Source organism: Phycodurus eques, chromosome 12 (genome assembly GCF_024500275.1).
Source record: "Phycodurus eques isolate BA_2022a chromosome 12, UOR_Pequ_1.1, whole genome shotgun sequence".
In the NCBI taxonomy this organism is placed as follows: domain Eukaryota; kingdom Metazoa; phylum Chordata; class Actinopteri; order Syngnathiformes; family Syngnathidae; genus Phycodurus; species Phycodurus eques.
Window position 1 is genome coordinate 897613 of NC_084536.1, and position 21703 is coordinate 919315.

Below are 21703 nucleotides of genomic sequence, written 5' to 3' on the forward strand. Positions count from 1 at the left end.
ACGACTAAACTTTCCGCAGTCCGGATCTTTGCGAAACTCCAGATAACCTCTTCTGTCACGCTTTGCACGTTTTCTGGTTAACGATGAACCAGAAAACCAAGCAACAAGCGAACTGTGACGTGGTCGATGAGGTCATCTCTTACTTTTTTTCAGGGTTGAGTGCAGCCAAGCTATTGCTCGAGAGCGGACTGAGCCCCGTTGTCTTGGAGGCCCGCGACAGAGTTGGCGGTCGAACGTTCACCACGCGGGTAAGAACGCGAAGTCCTCATCCATCCATCCATTTTCTGAGCCGCTTCTCCTCACTGGGGTCGCGGGCGCGCCGGAGCCTATCCCGGCTGTCTTCGGGCGAGAGGCGGGGTACACCCTGAACCGGTCGCCAGCCAATCGTAGGGCACATTCAAACAAACAAACAAGCATTCGCACTCACATTCACGCCTACGGGCAATTTAGAGTCGTCAATCCAGCTAGCACGCATGTTTTCGGGATGCGGGAGGAAAGCGGAGCGCCCGGAGAAAAGCCACGCGGGCACGCGGAGAACATGCAAACTCCACACGGGGGGGGGATCGAACCCCGGTCCTCGGAACTGTGAGGCGGACGCTCTGACCGGTCGTCCGCCGTGTCGCCACTGGAAGTCCTGCGACGATATTAACTTGAGGACTTTGTCGCTAACGTGGAACATGAGCGCCTTCCATCGAGGAGTACAAAGTTGTCAGTTCAACTTCGTGAAGCCGTGTTGTATTTGTCTCACCTTTCGCGATACGGCGGACCCCGCTATCTGGGCCGGACCGCAAATTGTGAAAATCTGCGGAGAACCGAGAGCTCATTATAACTGCATGGGGGGAAAAAAAACAAAAAACTTGTTCTTTCTTTGAACTCCCACAATTCCTGAATAAGCGACTGTACTGTCTGTGAAAAGGTTAGCTTAGCAGCATTAAGCCGCAAACAAGGATATGCAAATCTTTTTCGATTCTGGCAAGGCACCAGAAAAAGAGGCCTCCATATAGGCCAGTTGATGTTAAAGACATTCATGTATTCTCTGTCTCAAAAGTGTGTATGTTATGTTTTATTTTAGAATAAGGAGACCAAATGGGTGGACCTGGGCGGGGCTTATGTCGGGCCGACACAGAATCGCATCCTCCGATTGGCCAAGCAGTACGGCGTCGAGACGTACAAAGTCAACGAGGAGGAGCGGCTGGTGCATTATGTCGACGTGAGTCTGCGACGTGTTTCTCGGGTGCTATTTTGTCATCGGGCGCCACCGGTGGCGGCTCACGTGGGCTGATGGATGAACGGATGCGTAAATGTCACGCGGCGTTTGCTCCAGTCTTAATTCTTGGCTCACTGTGGACCATTCCGGGCAAATTCCCAGTCTGGCCCATGACCGACGGCCGTCAAATCGTCTTCGCGTGAGCGCCGCACGCGCATTATTGTAGCAATAATTTAAAGAGGAAATACATTTGAAGGCCTCCGGAGCGGGCCGAGCGTTCGCAGACATCAGGGTCACGTGCGTACCAGGAACTGGAACCGGTTACTGATCAGAAACAGACTCGGTCCTCTCCATCCTGACGTACGCCGGCCTAGAACGGAGACAGACGACAGAGCGCTGTTAGTCCGCAACAGCAAAATGATGTCAATACGGTAAGTGGACCGCGAAGGCAGCGCGACACCGTCAGCGTCAGCAAGAGACACGCAGAGTAGGCAGGAGCGGTACTTCTGCTGTGTGGTGTTAGCGGCTGTGCACTGTCAAGAATCTGAGGGCAAATGCCTCCAAAAATGGAAGCTCCTTCGCCGTAACGGTAGAGATGATTCCATCCGGCGCTCTCGAACAGGATTCGTCGCAGCTGTGTCGAATTCTGTTCACACGCTCGCTGCGGCTCGTCCCGTCACGTGACCGCGTCGGCGAGACGGCCAAAACCGCTTTCGCCGTAAAAGTGAGTCTCTGGTGTCAAATTTGGCACTCTCGCCTACGGCCTCCTTCGCGCTGGCAACCTTGACTGGCAATTTTCCCGCCTTTTGCCCCGCAAAGTATCCCAGGCGGAAAGGCCCTTTCGCACTGCAACTTGCTCCGCGCGAAGGGCCCTCGCGACGGCGGAACGGGGTGCGGCCCGTCCCATATGTGGAAGTCGGGAGGCTTTCCCCGCCGAGCGGACCGCAACTCGGCGACACGTGTTTGTCGTTGTAGGAAAACAAAGCCCTGACTTTGCTTATTTTGAGCAGGAGGAGGTGACGGAGCACCCGACAAAATTTCACGGCAGCAACTCGGAGTTGAAACGCGTTTGGGAGCTTTGTAGTTCCAGGGAGAGCGCTTCGCTTCGGGGCGTATTTCAGGCTGAGCGGGGAGTTCAGGATCGTGGGACACCGCTGTTCTTGTGCCTTCCTCCAGTTCCCCTTGCCGTTTGCCAAAGTAGAACTCCGAATCCCTTCCGCCGGCCCCGCTCCCACTGGAGGAGCTTTTTGACGTGAGCGCGGCAAAACTCCAGAATAGAAGATTTTTTTTCTATCAGAGGACGCACGATGAACGGGAACGTCGAGGGCGTCGGACGCTTCGCCAAGTCACGTGTGGGGAAAAAATGAAGAGCCCGAGACCCGCTGCGCACGCCTCTTTGTGTTGCATTAGTTGACGTCGCGTCAAAATAGAGCAACGGAGAAACCCGCTTGGACCGTGCTCTTCAGACAAGTCCCGCTTTGGCAAGTTCTGTTCGGCAGGCACAGGCGCAGAAGTTGTCGGGGCTGCCGTCGGGGCCTCTCGTGCGCCGCTTCGCCGTGTGAAAGTGGCACAAAGTGGGAAACGTACACGGGACAACCAGCCCATTAAAAAAAAAGCAAAAACCTGAACCTCAGAACTTTGAGGCAGAGGCGCTTATACGCAGTGCACCGTGGTTTGGACGCTGTCAGCGCTGCCCTTTCTCCGAGACCTTTTTAAAAAACGGATGGACCTAAAACATTTCCCTGCGGCGCTCCACTCCAAAATATAATTGATTGTAATTTTGTGCTTGATGCTGCAACGCTCTTTTGCGAACTTCTGCACACGATCTGAACTCTACGAACAACATTTTCGGGATATGTGGGCACGGCGCCTTCAGGAAGCAACGGTAACAGCCTCCGCTCTTCTAAGAAGACGTTTGAAAGGATTTTGCGCAGGCGGCAAACAAAGCCTCCGTCCATCCATGTGTACTCTCCTGCAGTATGTGCTGATGCCAATCTCTGCCTGGGGGCTACGATGCAGTTACTTTGATTGGCTCTGAAAGCACTCAAAGAAGAGAGATCCCATCTTTTTTGCTTGTCTTCCATATCTCGTTAGGACTGGGCACACCGACGTTTTCTCCCTCCACGTGATTCGATTTTGCGGCCCTTGACTCGCACGACCGACTCCGGCGCGGGCGTCGTATCCGGATGTCGGCGATGTCGTTCGGGTCACCGAACCCTCAGACTTTGAGGATGCGGCCAACTGCACTAAACGCGGCTGCTTTTGCATCGACGCGCCGTCTCCCCTGACGACTATCGCAGCGGCATCCGCTCGTCGCTTCCTGGCCGGTTTCCATGGCAGCGGCCCCCGTCGAAAGCTCAGCGCACCGTCGCGTTGCATGTGTGCGAGCACAGAGACGGAGCCGTGTAGCAAGTACAAAGTAGTAACAGAGTCACGGTAGTGACAACTTCATGCAGGTTTTGATTTCGCGATTCACCATTTTTGCTCGTTTTGCATGTAACGATTGCTCGTGTTTGGTGAATTTGGTTGCATAACCGCAGCGACAGGAAAGGCTTTGCACGTCGGTACGTGAATGTTTTTTACTCATTTAAATGTCCACAAACGCCAAATGAGTTCTGCTCTATCTTTCAATAAAGTCAAATAAGCTAAATACCGAATATCGTCACTGTCGAGCGGCAAACATCTAAGTCCAAATTTGGTCAATTTCGTATTTTTTTACGGGTCAGTCTCCATGTGGGTCTGATAATTTGACAAATTATCGGGTCAATGAAAAGTGTTGAAAATGACTTTGGTCTCTTTGATGATACGATGTTAATGATGCAGCAAAGGTTTCGGAGATGCGAGGATTCTGCCCGACAACGGCAATATTACACGACGAAAGACTAGCGAGTCACAATCCGATGCTTACTCCTTGTGCTATTTCTTCTGAAATAATAACACGTCATCGTCCGGCAAATGAAAATCTAATCGGATTATTTAAAACCAATCTTTGCCCCCGGGTTAAATCCTGGTTGGCAGATTTGGTCACAATACCAGAAAAGACACATTATGCATTATGCATCTGTCGCGTTGTTATTTTCAAATGGATTCCCGGCCGCATCGTGGCCGTGGTCTGTTAGGCGCCGTCTCGGTCCCGTAAAACACGAAAATCCGCGCCGGCCGGCGACAGCTGCTTCTGCAACTGAGCCGGCTCGTTAGCTTTGCCGCTAGTTCGCGGTAGCCGGCTAGCTCTCGTCAATCATTCACCACCATGTGTTGAACCGCGGTCGCGGAAATCGAGCGCCTCGTTCCGCGGAGATCCCGTCTCGCCTCCGTCATCCACGCGATCGGCTAAAACACGCCGTCAGTCGAAATGGCGGCGCAGGTAAAGAACGTAAGTTATGCGGCTTTGTAGCATTGGAATAAAATGTGTACTTTTGGTTCGTTTTGATTCGAACGCCAAAATTATGATTCGGTATTCATTTTTCAAGCGGACTCGCGCGAGAGTCCCAATCACCACTCCACTCATTTGCTCATATTATTTGTCCTATCTTGTTGTTTTTACAGTTCAACTTTAGCTCGCTGCGCCTCCACTGAGAAAGCCGCGCGCCTGTCTCTTTAAGGCTTGCGGGACTGCCAGCGACCCGGAAGGCAATCGCTGCCGCGGAAACTCGGCGGACTAGTAGCGACTCGGCACACGCGCACGGGCCTCGCGTCGTCATTGCGGCCGCGCCGCTAATCGGCTTTTCCTCGGCAGACTGCAGTCCGAGAGGGCGGCGCTGGCGTTTCTTATCAGCGAGCTTCTGTGGCCTGCGGCCGTCAGCGCCGCGCTCGTTCACGCCACTCGTTGGCCACGAGACTTTTTATTCGACACTGTATCACCTCATTATAGTTTTACAGTCGGTCGCTCCAACGGCGTCGGAGCGCTCCGTTGCGCCATCGTCACAAACATCAGATCGCCGCGTGCTACAGTGGGTACGGAAAGTATTCGGAACCCCTTAAATTTGTCACTTTTTTTAATCTTGCAGCCATTTTCTAAAATCGTTGAAATTCATTTTTTCTTCATTAGTGTACACACAGCACCCCATATTGACAGAAAAAAAAATGAATTCTTGAAATTTTTGCAGATTTATTAAAAAAGAAAAACTGAAATATCACACAGCCATAGGTATTCAGACCCTTTGCTCAGTATTTAGTAGAAGCACTCTCTTGAGAATGATGCAACAAGTTTTTGACACCTGGTTTTGGGGATCCTTTGCCATTCCTCCTTGCAGATCCTCTCCAGTTCTGTCAGGTTGGACGGCGAACGTCGGTGGACAGCCATTTTCGGGTCTCTCCGGAGATGCTCAATTGGGTTTGAGTCAGGGCTCTGGCCGGGCCGTTCAAGAACAGTCACGGAGTTGTTCTGAAGCCACTCCATTATTTTAGCTGTGCGATGAGGGTCATTGTCTTTTTGGAAGGTGAACTTTCGGCCCAGTCTCGGGTCCTGAGCCCTCCGGAGAAGGTTTTCGTCGTCCAGGATATCCCCGTATTGGGCCGCATTCATCTTTCCTTCGACTGCAACCGGTCGTCCTGTCCCCGCAGCTGAAGAACACACCCACAGCAGGATGCTGCCACCGCCGTGCTTCATTGTTGGGACTGTATTGGACAGGTGATGAGCATGCCTGGTTTTCTCCACACATACCGCTTAGAATTAAGGCCAACAAGTTCCATCTTGGTCTCATCAGACCAAAGAATCTTATTTCTCACCGTCTCGGAGTTCTTCAGGTGTTTTTTAGCAAACTCCATACGGGCTTTGTGTCTCGCACCGAGGAGAGGCTTCCTTCGGGCCGCTCTGCCGTAAAGCCCCGACTGGTGGAGTGATGGTTGACTTTCTAGAACGTTCTCCCGACTGCATCTCTGGAGCTCAGCCACAGTGATCTTTGGGTTCTTCTTCACCTCTCTCACCAATGGTCTTCTCCCCCAATTGCTCAGTTCGACCGGACGGCCAGCTCTAGGAAGGGTTCTGGTCGTCCCGAACGTCTTCCATTTAAGGATTATCAGAATCATCTTTATTTGCCAAGTATATCCAAAAAAACCACACAAGGAATTTGTCTCCGGCAGTTGGAGCCGCTCTAGTACGACAACAGTCGGTCAATTGACAGAGACCACTTTTGAGACATAAAGACATTTTTTATTTATTTATTTTAAAGTCACTGAGCAATAAAGGAGGCCACTGTGCTCTTAGGAACCTCAAGTGCAGCAGAATTTTTTTTTTTTTGTAACCTTGGCCAGATCTGCGCCTCGCCACAGTTCTGTCTCTGAGCTCGTCAGGCCGTCCCTTTGACCTCCCGATTCTCATTTGCTCTGACACGGACTGTGAGCTGTAAGGTCTTATATAGACAGGGGTGTGGCTTTCCTAATCAAGTTCAATCAGTACAATCAAACACAGCTGGACGTCAATGAAGGTGTGGAACCATCTCGAGGATGATCAGAAGAGATGGACAGCACCCGAGTTAAATAGGAATGTCACAGCAATGGCTGTGTGATATTTAATTTTTTCATTTTTTAATAAATATGCAAAAATGTCAATTTCTTTTTTTTCTGTCAATATGGGGTACTGTGTGTACATGTGGGGAAAAAAATACTTCAATGATTTTAGCAAATGGCTGCAATATAACAGAGTGAAAAATTTAAGGGGGTCTGAATAATTTCCGTACCCACTGTAATCTGCTCTTTTTTTTTTTAATCGTTCGTTTCTTCTTTATATAGTAGTCCCGCAAAGAGTGGACAACTCGGATGTCCTTTATTTAAAAGCATTTTGGTAATATTACTGTCATTTAAAACGACATAAAAAAGGACTATCGACTTACTTGACTCCCAACAACTTAAAGATGGAATCACTCGAGTCGACTCTGTGTCGCGATCGTATGTCTGACTGCGCTGGAACGCGGATCGTCGTTAAAGACAAAACGTAAGATCGTCTTTAATACTGCCCAGGGAAATCGTTAACAACACCCAATAAAACTCACGCAGACGCACGCCACATTGTGGAGCCGTCGCGCGTCGGAGTCGAGCGCAACGCCGGACATTCCCGCGTCACGTAAGAACCTCTCGAATACTGCGAGTCAAGATTGCGCAATCTCGGACCACAACTCCCCTTTTGGGAGTCGAGACCAAGACCATAAAAAAAAAATCCATCCATCCATTTTCTGAGCCGTTTCTCCTCACTCGGGTCGCGGGCGTGCCGGAGCCTATCCCGGCTGTCATCGGGCAGGAGGCGGGGTACAACCTGAACCGGTTGCCGGCCAATCGCAGGGCACAGACAAACAAACAACCATTCGCACTCACATTCCCACCTACGGGCAATTTAGAGTTGTCAATGAACCTAGCACGCATGTTTTGGGGATGTGGGAGGAAAGCGGACAGGCACGGGGAGAACAAGCAAACTCCACACAGGCGGGGCCGGGGATTGAACCCCGGTCCTCAGAACTGTGAGGCAGACGCTCTAACCGGTCGCCCAACGTGCCGCCGTTAAAAAAAAAAAAAAAAAAAAGGATGTCCAACTCTTTCAAAGAACAGCATGCACAAATCTCAAAAATTGTTTTTAAAACTGAATTCATGCAAAAAATGAATCCTTGCGCTGTGATTGGCTGGCGACACGCCGGCCCTAAGTCAGCGTTTTCGGCTCCCTCGCACCCGAAAGCGAGCCGTCAGGAGCGGTGGCAGGCCAACGGGGGAGCGGTGACGTCAAAAAACAAAAACGCTCTTGACATATTTGAAGATGGATGAAAAGCTCCCAACAAGCGAGCATTGTGCTGAGCGGGAGGGAGCGCTTCATCCCAGGGCGTGGCGCCTCCTTGCCACCATAAACACCGCACCCCGCACCTCTACTTTACCTTTGCTGTTCTTCATAACAGCATGCGTCACGCTCGACGTCTCGCTCGCGACACGCGCCGCCACGGCGGCACTTGAAACGCGACCCGAAATTGAAACGTCGACCGTAGCGGAGGATGGGCGCCGCGCCGTGTGGCAACGTAATTCACGGCGCCCCCGGAAGGTTTAGACTTGCCTATAGACGCCACAAAATGGCATCTACTTTTGTCGACACGAAGCTCCTCAATTCACTTCCACATGCTTTCTTATGATGCCACAAATAGGCACCAAAGTAAAAAAGGATTTGCTTTGGCCTCAGCACAAAAATGGCAAATAGGTGAGTTTGTCAGCAAATAACGGAAGATAAATTCCCCCCAAAACGCAAATCGCTGAATTTGGGAAGAGGGTGGACTCCCGTGCATTTCGTTCTACCGTCAAGCCTGCAAATTCCACTGGAGTTCGTCGTGAGATAGGCGACTGTACCTGTTTTTCTACTTCTTTCTTATCAGAAGAAAAAGCGTAAAACTTTCACATTTTTTTTCCATCAAAAGAAAAAAGTCCCATTCGGGGGGGAAATGCTGCGTTTCAGAGAAAGCAAATGAATTGGAGGAACGCTTTCCACGGGAAAACATTTGGAAATGCAGGACTTTCATCTTCATGGAGGAAAAAAGAGCCGATAAAAAGATAAGCACGAACGAGTGCGGTTGTGATAAACTTTGTCCCTGTGTAAACTTTGAATCAAAAGGCGTGCGTGATGAGAAAGAGGTCCAAGGTCGACAATTGCACAATTGTCATAAAAGTAGTAAGAAAGTCAAGTTGAAGATGTTTTGGAGCTCATCTCAATTTGTATTTTGTCATCATTTGTTTTATATTATACATCACAGAATTGTAGGACAATTGAGAAGCCAGCTATTCCTGAAAAATGAAGCAATTATTATATGTTTGTAGGAAAAACAGGTCATGCATAAACCATCGAATACTGTCACTTGATTTGTCCCGGCGAACCATCAATGGTACATTGATGGTATGAGATACCGTATTTGCCATATCATATATTTTGCTGTTTGGCACAACTTTGTTACAGATACTCGGGCTCCTGAAAAACGTCTTTCAAAAATATTGTTGAACAGATCCTTTTTCTTTTCAATTCAAATACTAATTTATTGAATTTTAGTATTACCTTTTCCTTCCGCGACGCGTCCTCGCATTATTTGAGCCCTCGGTAAGAAAAAGATTCCCCGCCCCTGCCGTAAAAGATCAAGTCCAATGTCGATGACGGTCATGAGTTGAAAGCTGCCAACGTCATTGCTCGCACAATGTACCGCATGCGGCGGCGCCAATTGGCACGTGCCAAGTTCGCCCCCTCGTTGACGTACTATTGGGACCCCCGCTGACCTCCCGTCCACCGTCGACCCGCGGGGGGGGCGCCATCACGCAGGCTGCCATTCAAGCTAGCAGCGCCTTTGCGTGCGTGCGTGCGTGCGTGCCATCCAGACAATCAATGAGCAAACCGGCGTGTCGGGTTCAAGAGCAGACAAAAGTTCAGTCACGACGTCCAATTTGCGACGTCGGTTGACGTCGAAGCTGCTCGGGTTAACCTCGGGCACGTAAGCCGACGCGTCATCGCCTCGGTTGACGCACGCACATGAAAGAGTGACCCGCTGAGCCCACGCGCTTGCTCTGTTGCGAACCAAAAAAGCAGCACCTAGCGAGCCCCATTAACAGTCTCTCAGTTGAGTTCAAAACCCGGTGCGAATATTGAAGACGAGCGTTGCATTGAATCTGACGTGGTTGCTCCGCAGCGTTGTAATACAGCAATCACTATTTTCTTTATGTAGCACCTTTAAAAACATGTTTGCTAAAGTGCTTTGACAGAACACAAAACACATTTAAAAACATTTTTTTAAAAACAACGTTATCATATTTTTAAAAAAAAAACGACGACAACAGCGCATTGTGTGTCCGTCCATGTTTTTGTTGCGGTCATTTCTCTGCATTTTCTGTGTGGCAGTCCTCTTATTTTGTTTAAGCTTTTATGCTTTTATTATTTTAATCAAGCATTATTATTCATTGAGGAAAACAAAGACGAAAAACCTGTACCGTACTATGAGGTTTCTGGCATTACAAATACATACATAGTATATTACTACATATTTATGATAATACTGTTGATACATATTGTTTGTTTAAAAATATATTGTAAAAGATATCCTGTGATTTGATATCACATATACTATATATAACATGTTACAGGATATTATTTTGAAGTGGCATTATTTGTCAACAACGATGCTGTCTGCATTTAGCCTATAGGTGTTTTATAAATAAATATATATATATAACTTTAGATTTGGTTTTAAACGTCGTAAATACTGTCGTGTTTATTTTATAAGCAATAAGCTTTTTATTGATTAAAATATATCTAAAATACATAGATCGTCATGCATCATCCACCTTACCAAGGTACGAAGCTTATCATCATTTAATATTATAATACATGTATATGAATGATTTGTCAATGATATGAAATACAAGCAATCCCAATAACAATTGTGCATCGATACTATTATTTTCCAACTAGAATCGAAGGCCTCCAGCCACTAGATGGCAGGAGCGCCCCGAGTTGCCGAATGTCTGTGAAGACTTGAGCAGATGAGATTGCGAAGGCGTTCCAAATCGCGCGGCAGCTCGTGAAATGTTTCTGGCATGCCGAAGGACACTTTGCTCGTTGTCCGGAAGAAAGTACAAATAATAATCACCGTCATAATAATAATAGTAAATGTGACCGACGAGTAACATGAAACGATATGAGAAGAAATCCCAAACTCAGGTACGCACTGCGTCCATTAGGGCAAGTCTTCCTCCTTCAAAGCGTCGTTCCCGCCCATGTGGAACCCCGTGGTCAAGTTGGACTTCACCAATCTCTTCAGGACCTTGGACCAGATGGGCTCGGAGGTGAACGGCTCGTCCTCGCTCGTCCTCGCTCGTCCCGCGTCGTGCGGCGCTCTGGTCGGACGCGCGGCGTTCTGCTTTTTGCCTCCAGATCCCCAGAGACGCCCCCTGGAGAGCGCCCCGGGCCGAGGAGTGGGACAAGATGAGCATGCGGCAGCTCATCGAGAACGTTTGCTGGACCAGGTAACGCGGCCGTCTCGCAACACAGCAGACGCGCTTCGTTTACGCTGCGTTAACCGCACGGCCAATGCTAAAAGTAACATTGGAACAGCCGGAATCACGCGAATGACTTTAAGCTTCTAATGTGCCATACGAGAAGTGTTCGTATCAAAGTGGAATACAAGTCATTTCGCTGACTTGAACGTGTCTTCCAAATGGATCGAGAAACGAATCGCTGCAAATATTAAGATCGACAAACGATCGCCCGGTAACGTTCTTAACTGTCTTGAGGTGGAGAAAATGGACCCGCACGTCTTAAACACCAAACCAGTAAATATGGAGACAAAAACAATCCCACGTCTGACTTCAACATCTTCAACGTAAAAAAGTGGAACGCGGGTGCGCTCGCTTCACGCCGCCGTTTTCTTTCGGAATGAGTGTGTGTCGCAAAAAAAAACGCCGAAAGCTCAAGAAAAAGCCAAACGAGTTTCCTGTTTTCACATGAAATGGCGCCGCCGCGCGTTTGAAGCGCCGCCCGCCGCTTCGCCACGTTGTTCGTCAACGTGAACGTGACCTCCGAACCCCACGAGGTGTCGGCCCTCTGGTTCTTGTGGTACGTCAAGCAGTCGGGAGGAACCATGAGGATCTTCTCCACCACCAACGGAGGACAGGTATGACGCCGACCGGGCCGCTGCGCACGCTCACGCTCAATTCTGCCTAGCGACAAGCGGACAGTCCCAGCCGTTCGGCTCCGTTACGTCGTTTTGACTCTGCCTGGCGACAAGCGGCCAATCCGAGCGCTGCTTCTGTTCTCAGTCGTTCGGCTTGCAAAAACCGTTTTCAGAATCAATTTGTGTTGCTTTCTGTCATGTTTCAAGAATGAAAAAAGTCATTTTTCATGAATTTCAAAATTCCCACACCACAATAGACACGGCCGTTTGTTTATCTTGTATTATGTTTTTGCTGTAATGTCCTCTGTCTCCGGACTTAATTGTCATTATAATTGAAACTGTTCAAAATGCGGAACAGAAGGTAAAATCTTACCGTCTCTCGTCTCTTTTCTCTAACCATATCATATTATACAATTCTAGGCTATTCATTCGCAATATAGTCGGTCATAACCGCGCTGTGTGAAGGAAAGATTCCGCCGTTCCTTCCTGCCACAAGATCGGAATATTGGCTAGTTGATGCGAGCGGAAGGGTTGTCTTTGATTTTCTTTCGACAAAGAAGACAGCGGCGCAAAGACACCGTCCTCCCTGCGCACTGCGTACAGGCGAACGTGTGTAATGTTAACGTGCTTGAGCACATACAGTCGCAACATTTTCTGTGTCCTTTTGCGATTATTTTTGATTTTACGTATTCACGATTGCTGCTGGGAACAAAATGGAAGTTTCCACATTGCGGTGCTCATAAAGGTTCTTATCTTACTGTGTAGATTTTTACATGACAACAAAAAGGTCAACGTTGCACAACGCCCTTGGAAAGGGCGAGTGCCGATAAAATAAAATAAAGTGCTGCCGCATATCAGAAAGTACCAATCGTGATTGCGGCTTGCCTGACGGCAATAAAACACTAAAAAGGTACGATTAGTTGCAAATATAACGTGACGACTACATCCCCATTCCAGTGTGACTTTATTTCGGGAATATTACAACTGTTCTACACTCTATTATATCGTTTTGTGTGACTATTATTGTTATTCGGAGAAGACTCCCAGTGGATGAATGCCACGATGTAACCTCTCTCTCTCTCTCTCTCTACGTCGGCGTGGTGCAGGAGAGGAAGTTTGTGGGCGGCTCGGGTCAGATCAGCGACTGCATGGCCGGAGAACTCGGCGATCGGGTCAAACTGCAATCGCCGGTCTACAGGATCGACCAGAGCGGCGAGGCGGTGCTGGTGGAGACCACGGATAAACGGATCTACACGGTAGCCCGTCACGTCGCGCTTGCGGCTCGCGAAAGACGCGGCGGCGCTCGTAAACGAATCGTTTGACCGAGGCGGAGCCGTTGAGAGAAGGGGGCGCGCGGCTCGAGCGCCGTCGTTTGAACTGAAGATGAAGACGACGTTAGACGCGTGGCCAACCGCAACTTACATTGCAACGGGCAGACTGACTCCAAAATAAACACGGCGGAAAGTCTGACATAGTCAATGTCAGCTAACGATTTGCTTTTCCTGTCTCTCAGATTAATGACGTTAATATTGGTCAGTGACGCGCTCGTGGACGGCGGAAATAAAGCGCTCGGCTTGGAAAGCCACGTCGTACTCTTCGCAACGGAATCCGCCGTTTGTTATTCTGGGCCGAGACCTTCATTGTCATTTTTTGCATGAGCGCTGACGTTAGCTGGCGGGCTAGCCAATGTGTTTTGCTGAATTGGTCAAATAAAGACAAGCGAAGCAAACATCTCATATATGCCGATGCGAAACGGACGACGGAGGCTTGAATCTTCCGTTTTCTCTGTTTCTCCTCCTCGCCCACGCGTTTCGCTGGATTCATTTGGAAGGAAAAGCAAAAGTTTCGTCGTCATTTTCAGTTGAGGTCAGCGCTCGTTCCCCTTTTGCCGCCCGCCAGTATCCTGGCGCCGATTGTTGGCAAACAAATCTTTTTGTCTTTGGAGGAAGCAGAAGTGCAAGCGCAATAACCGTCTGTCGCTGCCATCTGCTGGCTTTTTTTTTTTTTTTCAGGCCAAGTACGTGATTGTGGCCACCCCTCCTGGTCTCAACCTGAAGATGCACTTTAACCCCGAGCTGCCCCCCCTGAGGAACCAGCTCATCCACCGCGTCCCCATGGGCTCGGTCATCAAGTGCATGGTGTACTACAAAGAGAACTTCTGGAGGAAGAAGGGTGAGGAAAACAAGGGAGGAAGGACTTGCCGTTCCTTGCGTCGGTGTGGTTTTTCCCGATTCTGTTTTCCTCTCCAGGTTTGTGCGGCAGCATGGTGATCGAGGAGGAGGGGGCGCCCATCGGACTGACGCTGGACGACACGAAGCCCGACGGCTCCGTGCCGGCCATTATGGGGTGACTATACCGGAGGCCTCCGGACAAAACCGAAACCAAAATCCAGTCGACGTCGCAATCCGACTTCGTATAAGGAATCCGGGACCGGGAAAGACGGACCGGACGAAAAGCGGCTAACGTTTGATTTGTAAAACAGAAAGACGGGCAAGGTGTTTCGTAGATGAAGTCGAAGGAGGGAAAAGTCGGCGCCCTTCCCCCGGCGTGGCGCACATGCCGCTGGGCGGACTGTGCGTGCAATTGAATATTACAATTAGGGTGCTTCTGAAATCATGTACCTTCCTCCGGCAGATTCATCCTGGCCCGCAAATGCAGGAGGCTCTGCGGCCTCACCAAGGAAGAGAGGTATAGTTGCCACGGTGACAAAGGATCGACACGAAGATGTTTCACACGTTCGCTTGCATGCCGAACTGTGTTTCAGGTTCAAGAGGATCTGCGAGAGCTTCTCCAGAGTGTTGGGCACTGAGGAAGCGCTGCATGTGAGTTTCCGATCCCAAACCCATTCCGCGAGACCGCCGTCATTTCGCCCCGATGTTACGAAAGACGATCGACACCCACGACTGCGTCTGCCGAACACGGCGAACTCTGCAAACTTCATTTTGCGTCTTCTGGGAGGAGTACTCCAAAAACCGGTCACGGATTCAGCACGCGAAACCGAATCGATCGAAGCTGAGACGAATCGCCGTGGCTGACTTTGCGTCTGTAAAACGGGTTTGTGTCTGACATTTGTAGAGCCCTTAAGTCCAGGAAGCCGGCGTCTACACTGGAATTCTTCGGGGTAAAGCGCGGGCCGACCCGTAGAGCACTTTGGCGCGTCTGGGACTTTTACCCTCTCCGGTGTTCCGCGGTGAAAACCGTCAGCGATATCTCAAGCGTAAAAGCCTCTTACGAAATGAAATACCCGCGTGTCCGCCACCGGGTCCGACTGAGTGAACACGCAATTTAGCGCCATCTTAGTAAATCAGGCCCTCCGTGTGCGCTCCAGGCCATCCACTACGAGGAGAAGAACTGGTGTGAAGAGGAGTACTCGGGCGGGTGCTACACGGCCTACTTCCCGCCAGGCATCCTCACCCAGTTCGGAAGGTAAGCGAGCGGAGCGGCTAAACGAGCCAAACCGAGGTTGAAAAGCGTCGACGTGGTCCCGGCAGGGTGCTGCGGGAGCCGGTGGGCAGGCTGTACTTCGCCGGCACCGAGACCGCCACCGAGTGGAGCGGCTACATGGAGGGCGCCGTCCAGGCTGGAGAGAGGGCGGCCAGAGAGGTCAGAACGCACTCCGCGACATTTCGGACAACCGCCCCGAAAACACGCCCACCTCGGTGCTTCTCGAAGCTTTGACGCCAAATACCACCTCAAAGCAAAAAGTCCAGCATCACGGGCCGTTGTATTGCACTTCCAAAAATGGTCAAGCAACGGTAATATGCGCAGTCGCGACATCGAAGTCGTGTGTCACCGTAACGCATGCGCGTACCACACTATACGGAATACGTCCGCGCGCAGGAGACAGATGGAGCGCCATGCGATGCAACGCCGCGCGGTACGATACAAAACGCTCAATGCTACTTTCCCGGACGATGCGGTACGGCGCCGTTCCGTGCAATCCTGCCACATGTCAGACCTCACTGAGTTTCTTCATATGGCGTATCAGCATTAATATTACATTTCAAAAAGGTTTTTTTCTTTCTTGTTTTAAAAGTAACACTGCTGGGACTTAAAGACCCCCCCCACACACACACACACACACACACACACACGCAAGGCTCTTTGCTGGGACCCATATCAAATTGTCTTTCTCCATGCACATGATATGAATCCCCCATGTCCAATAAGACCCAAAGTATTACGTACGGCTTGACAGAATCTCCCGGAGCACCTGCTACCACGCTAACCTCATTAGCATCACGCGATCGTCCACATAACGAGGTTGGCGGCGATCCCTCGCTATCGCCAGGGATCGGAAGACTTCCTGCCCGCCTTAATTCACTTTGACGCCGGAATACCGGAACCTGACAGTCATTAGCCAACGCTTCCACGTCTCGTGTGTCCCTCGCGCGTCCCGTCAAAGCAAACGCGGAGGACCGAACGGGCTTTGTTGGAATGCCGTGCCGTCTCTTTTTGTGCCTCTTCAGTCATCTGTGCGACACTTTTGGCGTTCGAGTATTTGTAAGCTTTTGCCTCATCCCGACGCTGTCCGGTTGCCTCGGAAACAACATTGTCTGTGCGTTGTGGCACATTTGCTGGATAAACGGCGGTCAGGCAGGTTCGGTCGTGTTACTTGACACCGCTTCTCGTCGCGGCACGTCACGTTGCGCTGCATTACATTCGATGACTTTGTTTACACCGCAATAGCTTATTTAACGGGCATTTTTTTTTTTCATGACAAATGACTCATCCTACAACAAAGCGGTCGCAGCGGCGTAGATTGAGAGCCTCGTAGAATTTGAAATGAAGCAGGAAGTGAAAGGATACACTCGCGAGAAATGGATCATTGCCCCTAATGCGCAATGGCCGCTCTTTCCTGTGCTGCAGATTTTGTGCGCGATGGGAAAGATCCACCGCAGCCAGATTTGGCAGACGGAGCCGGAGTCCGAGGTGAGAGAAATCTCCGGCGAATGTGTTGACGTAAACGACACGCGGTCGACGCCCGTGGTCTGCGTCCCAACAGGATGTGCCGGCGCGCCCCTTCCCCACCAGCTTCTGGGACAGGAACTCGCCCTCGGTGGGCGGCCTGCTCAAGTTGACGGGAGCGTTCGCCTTGCTGTCCGCGGCCGGCGTGCTCGCCTACAAGAAGGGCCTCCTCCTCCCGCGGCGTTAGAAAGCCGCTGCCGCGTTCGTGTGCTTAGTCGGCGAGCGCCGCTTTGCGCGGGGAAACGACCGGGGCGGCCGCCGTCTCCGCGCTACGTTTTGAAGACGACTATTCGAACGGGCTAAGCTACACGGATGATAGCTCTTATCGTGATAACACGCATCCATCTGCACGTGCGTCGCCATTAATCCCCCATGCCAATTACACGAATGCATGAGTTGGTTTGTTTTTTTGAACTGATCCTGCTCGCTTTTTGTGCGTACGAAGTGTGAATTTACAGCTGGTGATTCGTCGCAGACAGAGCGTGGCTCTTTTGTTGTCCTTTTATTGTAATTGTCAACACGTACTAATGAAAACAATGCACTTTCATCCATCCTTTGTCCTCTTCCGGGCTGCAAATGAGTTCGGGCAAACGAGCGTTCACACCGAGGGACAGTTTCGACTCCTCCGTTAACCTCAAAAGCGCATTTTTGGGAAGGTTTGATGAAGCCAGAGAACCCAAATTCGAACACGGAATCCTTCGGCCAACTCGTGTTCCGCCGTTCTGCCCGGCAACGCGGGTAAGAAAATAAAGAAATAATGGAAATAAGAAGAAGAACAATAATTGACTTCTCACTGAGCCACACCCCCCAGATGCAGGCTGGCCAATGAAAGTGCAGGATAGGGCTGCGTGGTCCTCTGCACCAAATTTGAATCCCGCTAAAAAAATAGGAAGAATCATTTCAAATTAACGGGCGCAACTCGTCTTCTCCCGAATCTTCATATTAGCGGTCAAATAACAGTATGCGGTTTTATCTGTTCAATGAAAATGTTGCGCTACAAATGACTCGTTCTCCATTTATGGCAGGAGCGAAGTTTCTTCGTTTTGAATTAGAAGAACTTTATTGGCGTCGGGTAACATTGGTCAATTCCAGAATTTCCTTTGGGATAAATAAATAAAACATGATCGAGCAAATAAAAACAAAAGCAGTGGCCCATACGTGTATCTTCTGCATGACATAACCAATGGAGATGTAGGGGGGAAATAGGATGTGAATATGATTTCTTTTTTTTTTTTTTTTTTTGGGACATGATAAATATGATGACTATTTTGACTTGATTGCAGTAAGTGCTGTATGGCTGCTTGTTAAGGTTGCATTTTGCCCAACGTAATGCAAGCATTTGAATGTATTTCCTTCGCAGTAATTGTGAACATTTTTACACCGCTTCCTATTTTTCCATTTTTTGATGTTCTTCGAAAGGGCACTTCTTATTCTGTCCATCGGACACATTTTAACCCAGAATGTAGCTTATGCATCTTTTAAGTTTTTGGATTGTCATAAATGTAAATGATGAATAAAAGATGGGTTGTCATCACTTGAAGAATCAGTAATTGTAGGGGGGGGAAAAAAAACATTTGTTTGTGTGTTTGTATTTGTTGTTGTGCACGTCTCGGGGAAAGTCGTACGTAGGAAGTTGTCAGTTGTGCTTTTATGTGAAAAATTGTCGTGCTTTTCAAATTGCTGTTATTTGATGATTCTCTGAAGCGTCTGCGCGACTCAAAACTCGACGACCCCCCTTTTTCCCCCCCACCGTCCGACCCTGGAGGCCCGAGGTGTGATTAGGATAAAGCGGCGCCTGTTGAGCGTTTTCAACTGGCCACTGAGACAAATTCTGCGCTGTTGTCTGTTTGTGAAAAGAGGTCACAATATGGCTCGCAGAGGGAAGGAAAGCAAGACGTCGCCGTCACTGGCCTCTAAAAACGCTATTTTGGCGCGTTTGTTGCGTGAATCGAATGGAGGTCAAAAGGGACGCCCCCCCCCCCCCTGCTCGCCCCCTTTCCCGCAGCCCGTCCGAGCTTTCGGTGCCGGCGCCTTCTCATTTTGACCGCTGGAGGGCAGCAGACGGCCACTTCCAATCGAACGTTCTTTGACTCGCAGACGTCTGCGTTCATTCATCATCGAATGCATTTTTAGACCCGAAATTCCATCTGTGCACCTCTAAAACTAATCCAGGAGATGAGTCATTGGAATGAATCCGATTGAGTTTTCGAAGATGACAAATGAACGGAATTGTATCGGACGGGTTCTCAATTTCAATTTCTTCTTTTTCAATTTCTTCTTTTTTCAATTTCAGCTGAAAATGTAAATGTGCACTATCCAGTATTGGAAATAGTAGAAATACACTTTGTTAGCTTGGCATTTGCGCATGATGGCAAATCTCGCTGGTTTCTCATCCTTCATTAAAATGGCAGCAGGGGAGCGTCCGAATCTCGGGCCGGGCCTTCCCGTGCGGCGGCCGTCAAAGCCTCAAAATTGTCCGTGGGAGACGACGCTTGTTCGTCGACGCTCGTTCCCCCGCAGACTCGCCAGAAAAAAAACCAAAAACAACAACTAGCCTTCGTTACGGGCTCGAAACTCGCCTATTCGCTGTTTGTGCGCTCAGGTCGAAGGCGAGTCGAGGAGCTCCGTGTTGCGTTGTCACCGTCTTGTGGCATCTCGTTGCCAAGGAACTATGTTGCAGTGAGTTGAGGAGCTTCATGCTGCTTTGCCGGCGTCGACGGGCGAGTTTGGCTGATTGTGCTTCACAAATGCATCCGACTGCAGTTTGATGTTAACTTTACATTGCGATTAATTCCTCACACGTTCCTGTCAATCGCCGTGTAAAGTTGGTAACCCGGGCATCGCGGCCATCGTGGTGTTCGCGCAGGCGGGCCCCCTCGTACGTCGTGCGGAGGCGGGGCTCAGTCACGTTTTCTGTACTTGACATCCGGCACCTTGACGGCGCTGATCGCGAGTGCCGCGTGGGCGCGCACCACGCTCGTCCAATCGCGCGCCGACACGGCGCACTCGGCCGTTCCGATGCGCTGCGACACGGCGGGCTCGCTCGCTCGCTCGCTTTCGTCTCCGCCTCTCTTTATTCCGCCGCAGCGCTCCTCCTGGCCTCGCCGCGCTTCGCTGTGATATGAAATGTGACACTGTCAATTTGCCTCTCAATCCATCACGCGTGGGAATTGGATTCTGAGACGGCAACAGTAGCTAGCGGGAGGCGTGCGGGGGCTGGGTTAAGAAAAATCAGACCGCCCGAGTCGGACGGTCTGCGATATGCCGTAAAATGTTCCGCGACTTTCAATGTTGTTCAAGCCGTCCTTCCGTACCGCTTAACCTCTTCGGGGTCGCGGGCGAGCCGGAGCCCATCCCGCCTAATTTGGTGGCCTGAACTGGTCGCCCGGAAATCACATACAGTGCCGGGGGAAAGTATTGACACCCAGGGTCCCCACTTTTAATGTTGACGATCATCACACAAATGTAGATATCAGACAAATATAACCCAAGTGAACTTAAAAAAATGCTGATTTCATTTATATTAAGAAAGAAAAACCTATTCAAAGTTACCTGGCCCCGTGCGAAAAGGTAACGGCTCCCTAAATCTAAGAACGGGTTGGGCCAGAACTGAAATCGAGCCTTTTCGACAACCGGCGACGAGTCTTTCACATCTCTGCGGAGATATTGTGGCCCAAAAACGGCGGGTTTCCGAGCACGAGCGGCCTTTTTCAGGTCACGCCGCTGCAGTCTGGACTCTGGCTCGGTCACGAGCCGACGGCCCGACATTCTCCTTCGGGATTTGCCGTTCAAGAGCACAATTCGCGGTTCGGGTAAGACGTCGAGGGGTCCCGGCCGCTCGCCGGCGCTCGGCGAGCCCGTTCCGTCGCCGCTGCAAATCTCGACCGCTTCGGCATGTTCGCCGGGCTCCCTCGTTAGCGCCGCGTTCATCTCTTCTCCGTGGCCTTTGAGCTCTTTGATCGTTGACGTTATTGCTCTTTTTATGACTAACTTTTGTCTTCATTTAATTTTCTTACCCGTTTGATTCGATTTTATTTTATTCGAACCTCGAGTACGTGTTATGCGTTTTCTCGCTCGTCACGGGGCAAATCCTTCTGAGCCGTTTCCACTTTTGGAGCCTCTCTCGGGTCGGAGGCGAGTTGCCAAACCGTTCGACTGGCCCGGCCGACCGCGCGAGCCATCCATCCTGCGAGTTGCGGCTCTCGATCCGACCGACCGACCGACACGGACGGACTTTATCTTTGAACGCGTTGGCGACGGTACGGCCCGCCGTCCGTCCGTCCGTCCGTCCGTCCGTCCTCCGCGGGTCGGCGGCGGTCCGCTCCCGCCTCCCGGACGGCGGCCCGTTATCGAAGGCCCGGCTGACGGCGTGACGGCCTTCCGTTGATCACGTGACACTCGCGCCCTTGACTTTCGCTACCGCGATCGGGTCGTGACCTCGCCTGACAGAACCAGAAAAGCGAAGGTATTACTCAACACTGTGTACTTCATAGAAGTAGTTACTAAAAAGAAGTACAAGTAGCGTCCCTCATCCGGGTCGCGTTTGCGCCCGAGCCTGCCCCAGCCGGCGTCGAGCGAGACCCCGGACCGGTCGCCAGTCAGTCGGCGACCGTGGACGGCGTCGTTTTTGTTTGAGGGTGAATACGTGCGAACTCCACCGGTGTTACATGGAATGGCATTATGTCATTTGATTACACAGTTGACAGAATTATTATGTGTTACTTTGCGGAGAGAAAATGTGTCGTTAAATGAGAGTTGCTTTCGGAAATTGCCATGATTCCCTTTTCGTTACATTCGAATGCCTTGAGGAAGTCGCTGAATGAGTGACACGACTCTTCCCTTTTCAACAGTGTAACTTGTAACCGTAACCGACGACATTTCCAAAGCCGTCTTCCCGACGCCGAAGTCCACG

General features: G+C 50.3%; 1 protein-coding gene across 3 annotated transcripts in view; it reads left to right on the top strand.

Moving 5' to 3' along the window:
- Positions 1–18316, top strand: part of mao (monoamine oxidase) — a 30809-nt gene extending 12493 nt beyond the window's left edge. The window contains exons 2-15 of one of the 3 annotated variants that reach the window (XM_061692440.1): positions 154–248; positions 1073–1210; positions 10892–10996; positions 11085–11176; positions 11682–11823; positions 12930–13079; positions 13836–13995; positions 14073–14169; positions 14458–14511; positions 14588–14645; positions 15152–15249; positions 15315–15426; positions 16693–16755; positions 16829–18316. In XM_061692440.1, the coding sequence (XP_061548424.1) occupies positions 154–248; positions 1073–1210; positions 10892–10996; positions 11085–11176; positions 11682–11823; positions 12930–13079; positions 13836–13995; positions 14073–14169; positions 14458–14511; positions 14588–14645; positions 15152–15249; positions 15315–15426; positions 16693–16755; positions 16829–16978 (1514 nt within the window). In that variant the 3' untranslated portion in view covers positions 16979–18316. Of the gene's footprint in view, positions 1–153; positions 249–1072; positions 1211–3567; positions 3772–10891; positions 10997–11084; positions 11177–11681; positions 11824–12929; positions 13080–13835; positions 13996–14072; positions 14170–14457; positions 14512–14587; positions 14646–15151; positions 15250–15314; positions 15427–16692; positions 16756–16828 lie in introns of those variants that run through there. The other 2 variants (XM_061692441.1, XM_061692442.1) reach the window with 2 other exon arrangements.
- Positions 18317–21703: the final 3387 nt, after the last annotated feature.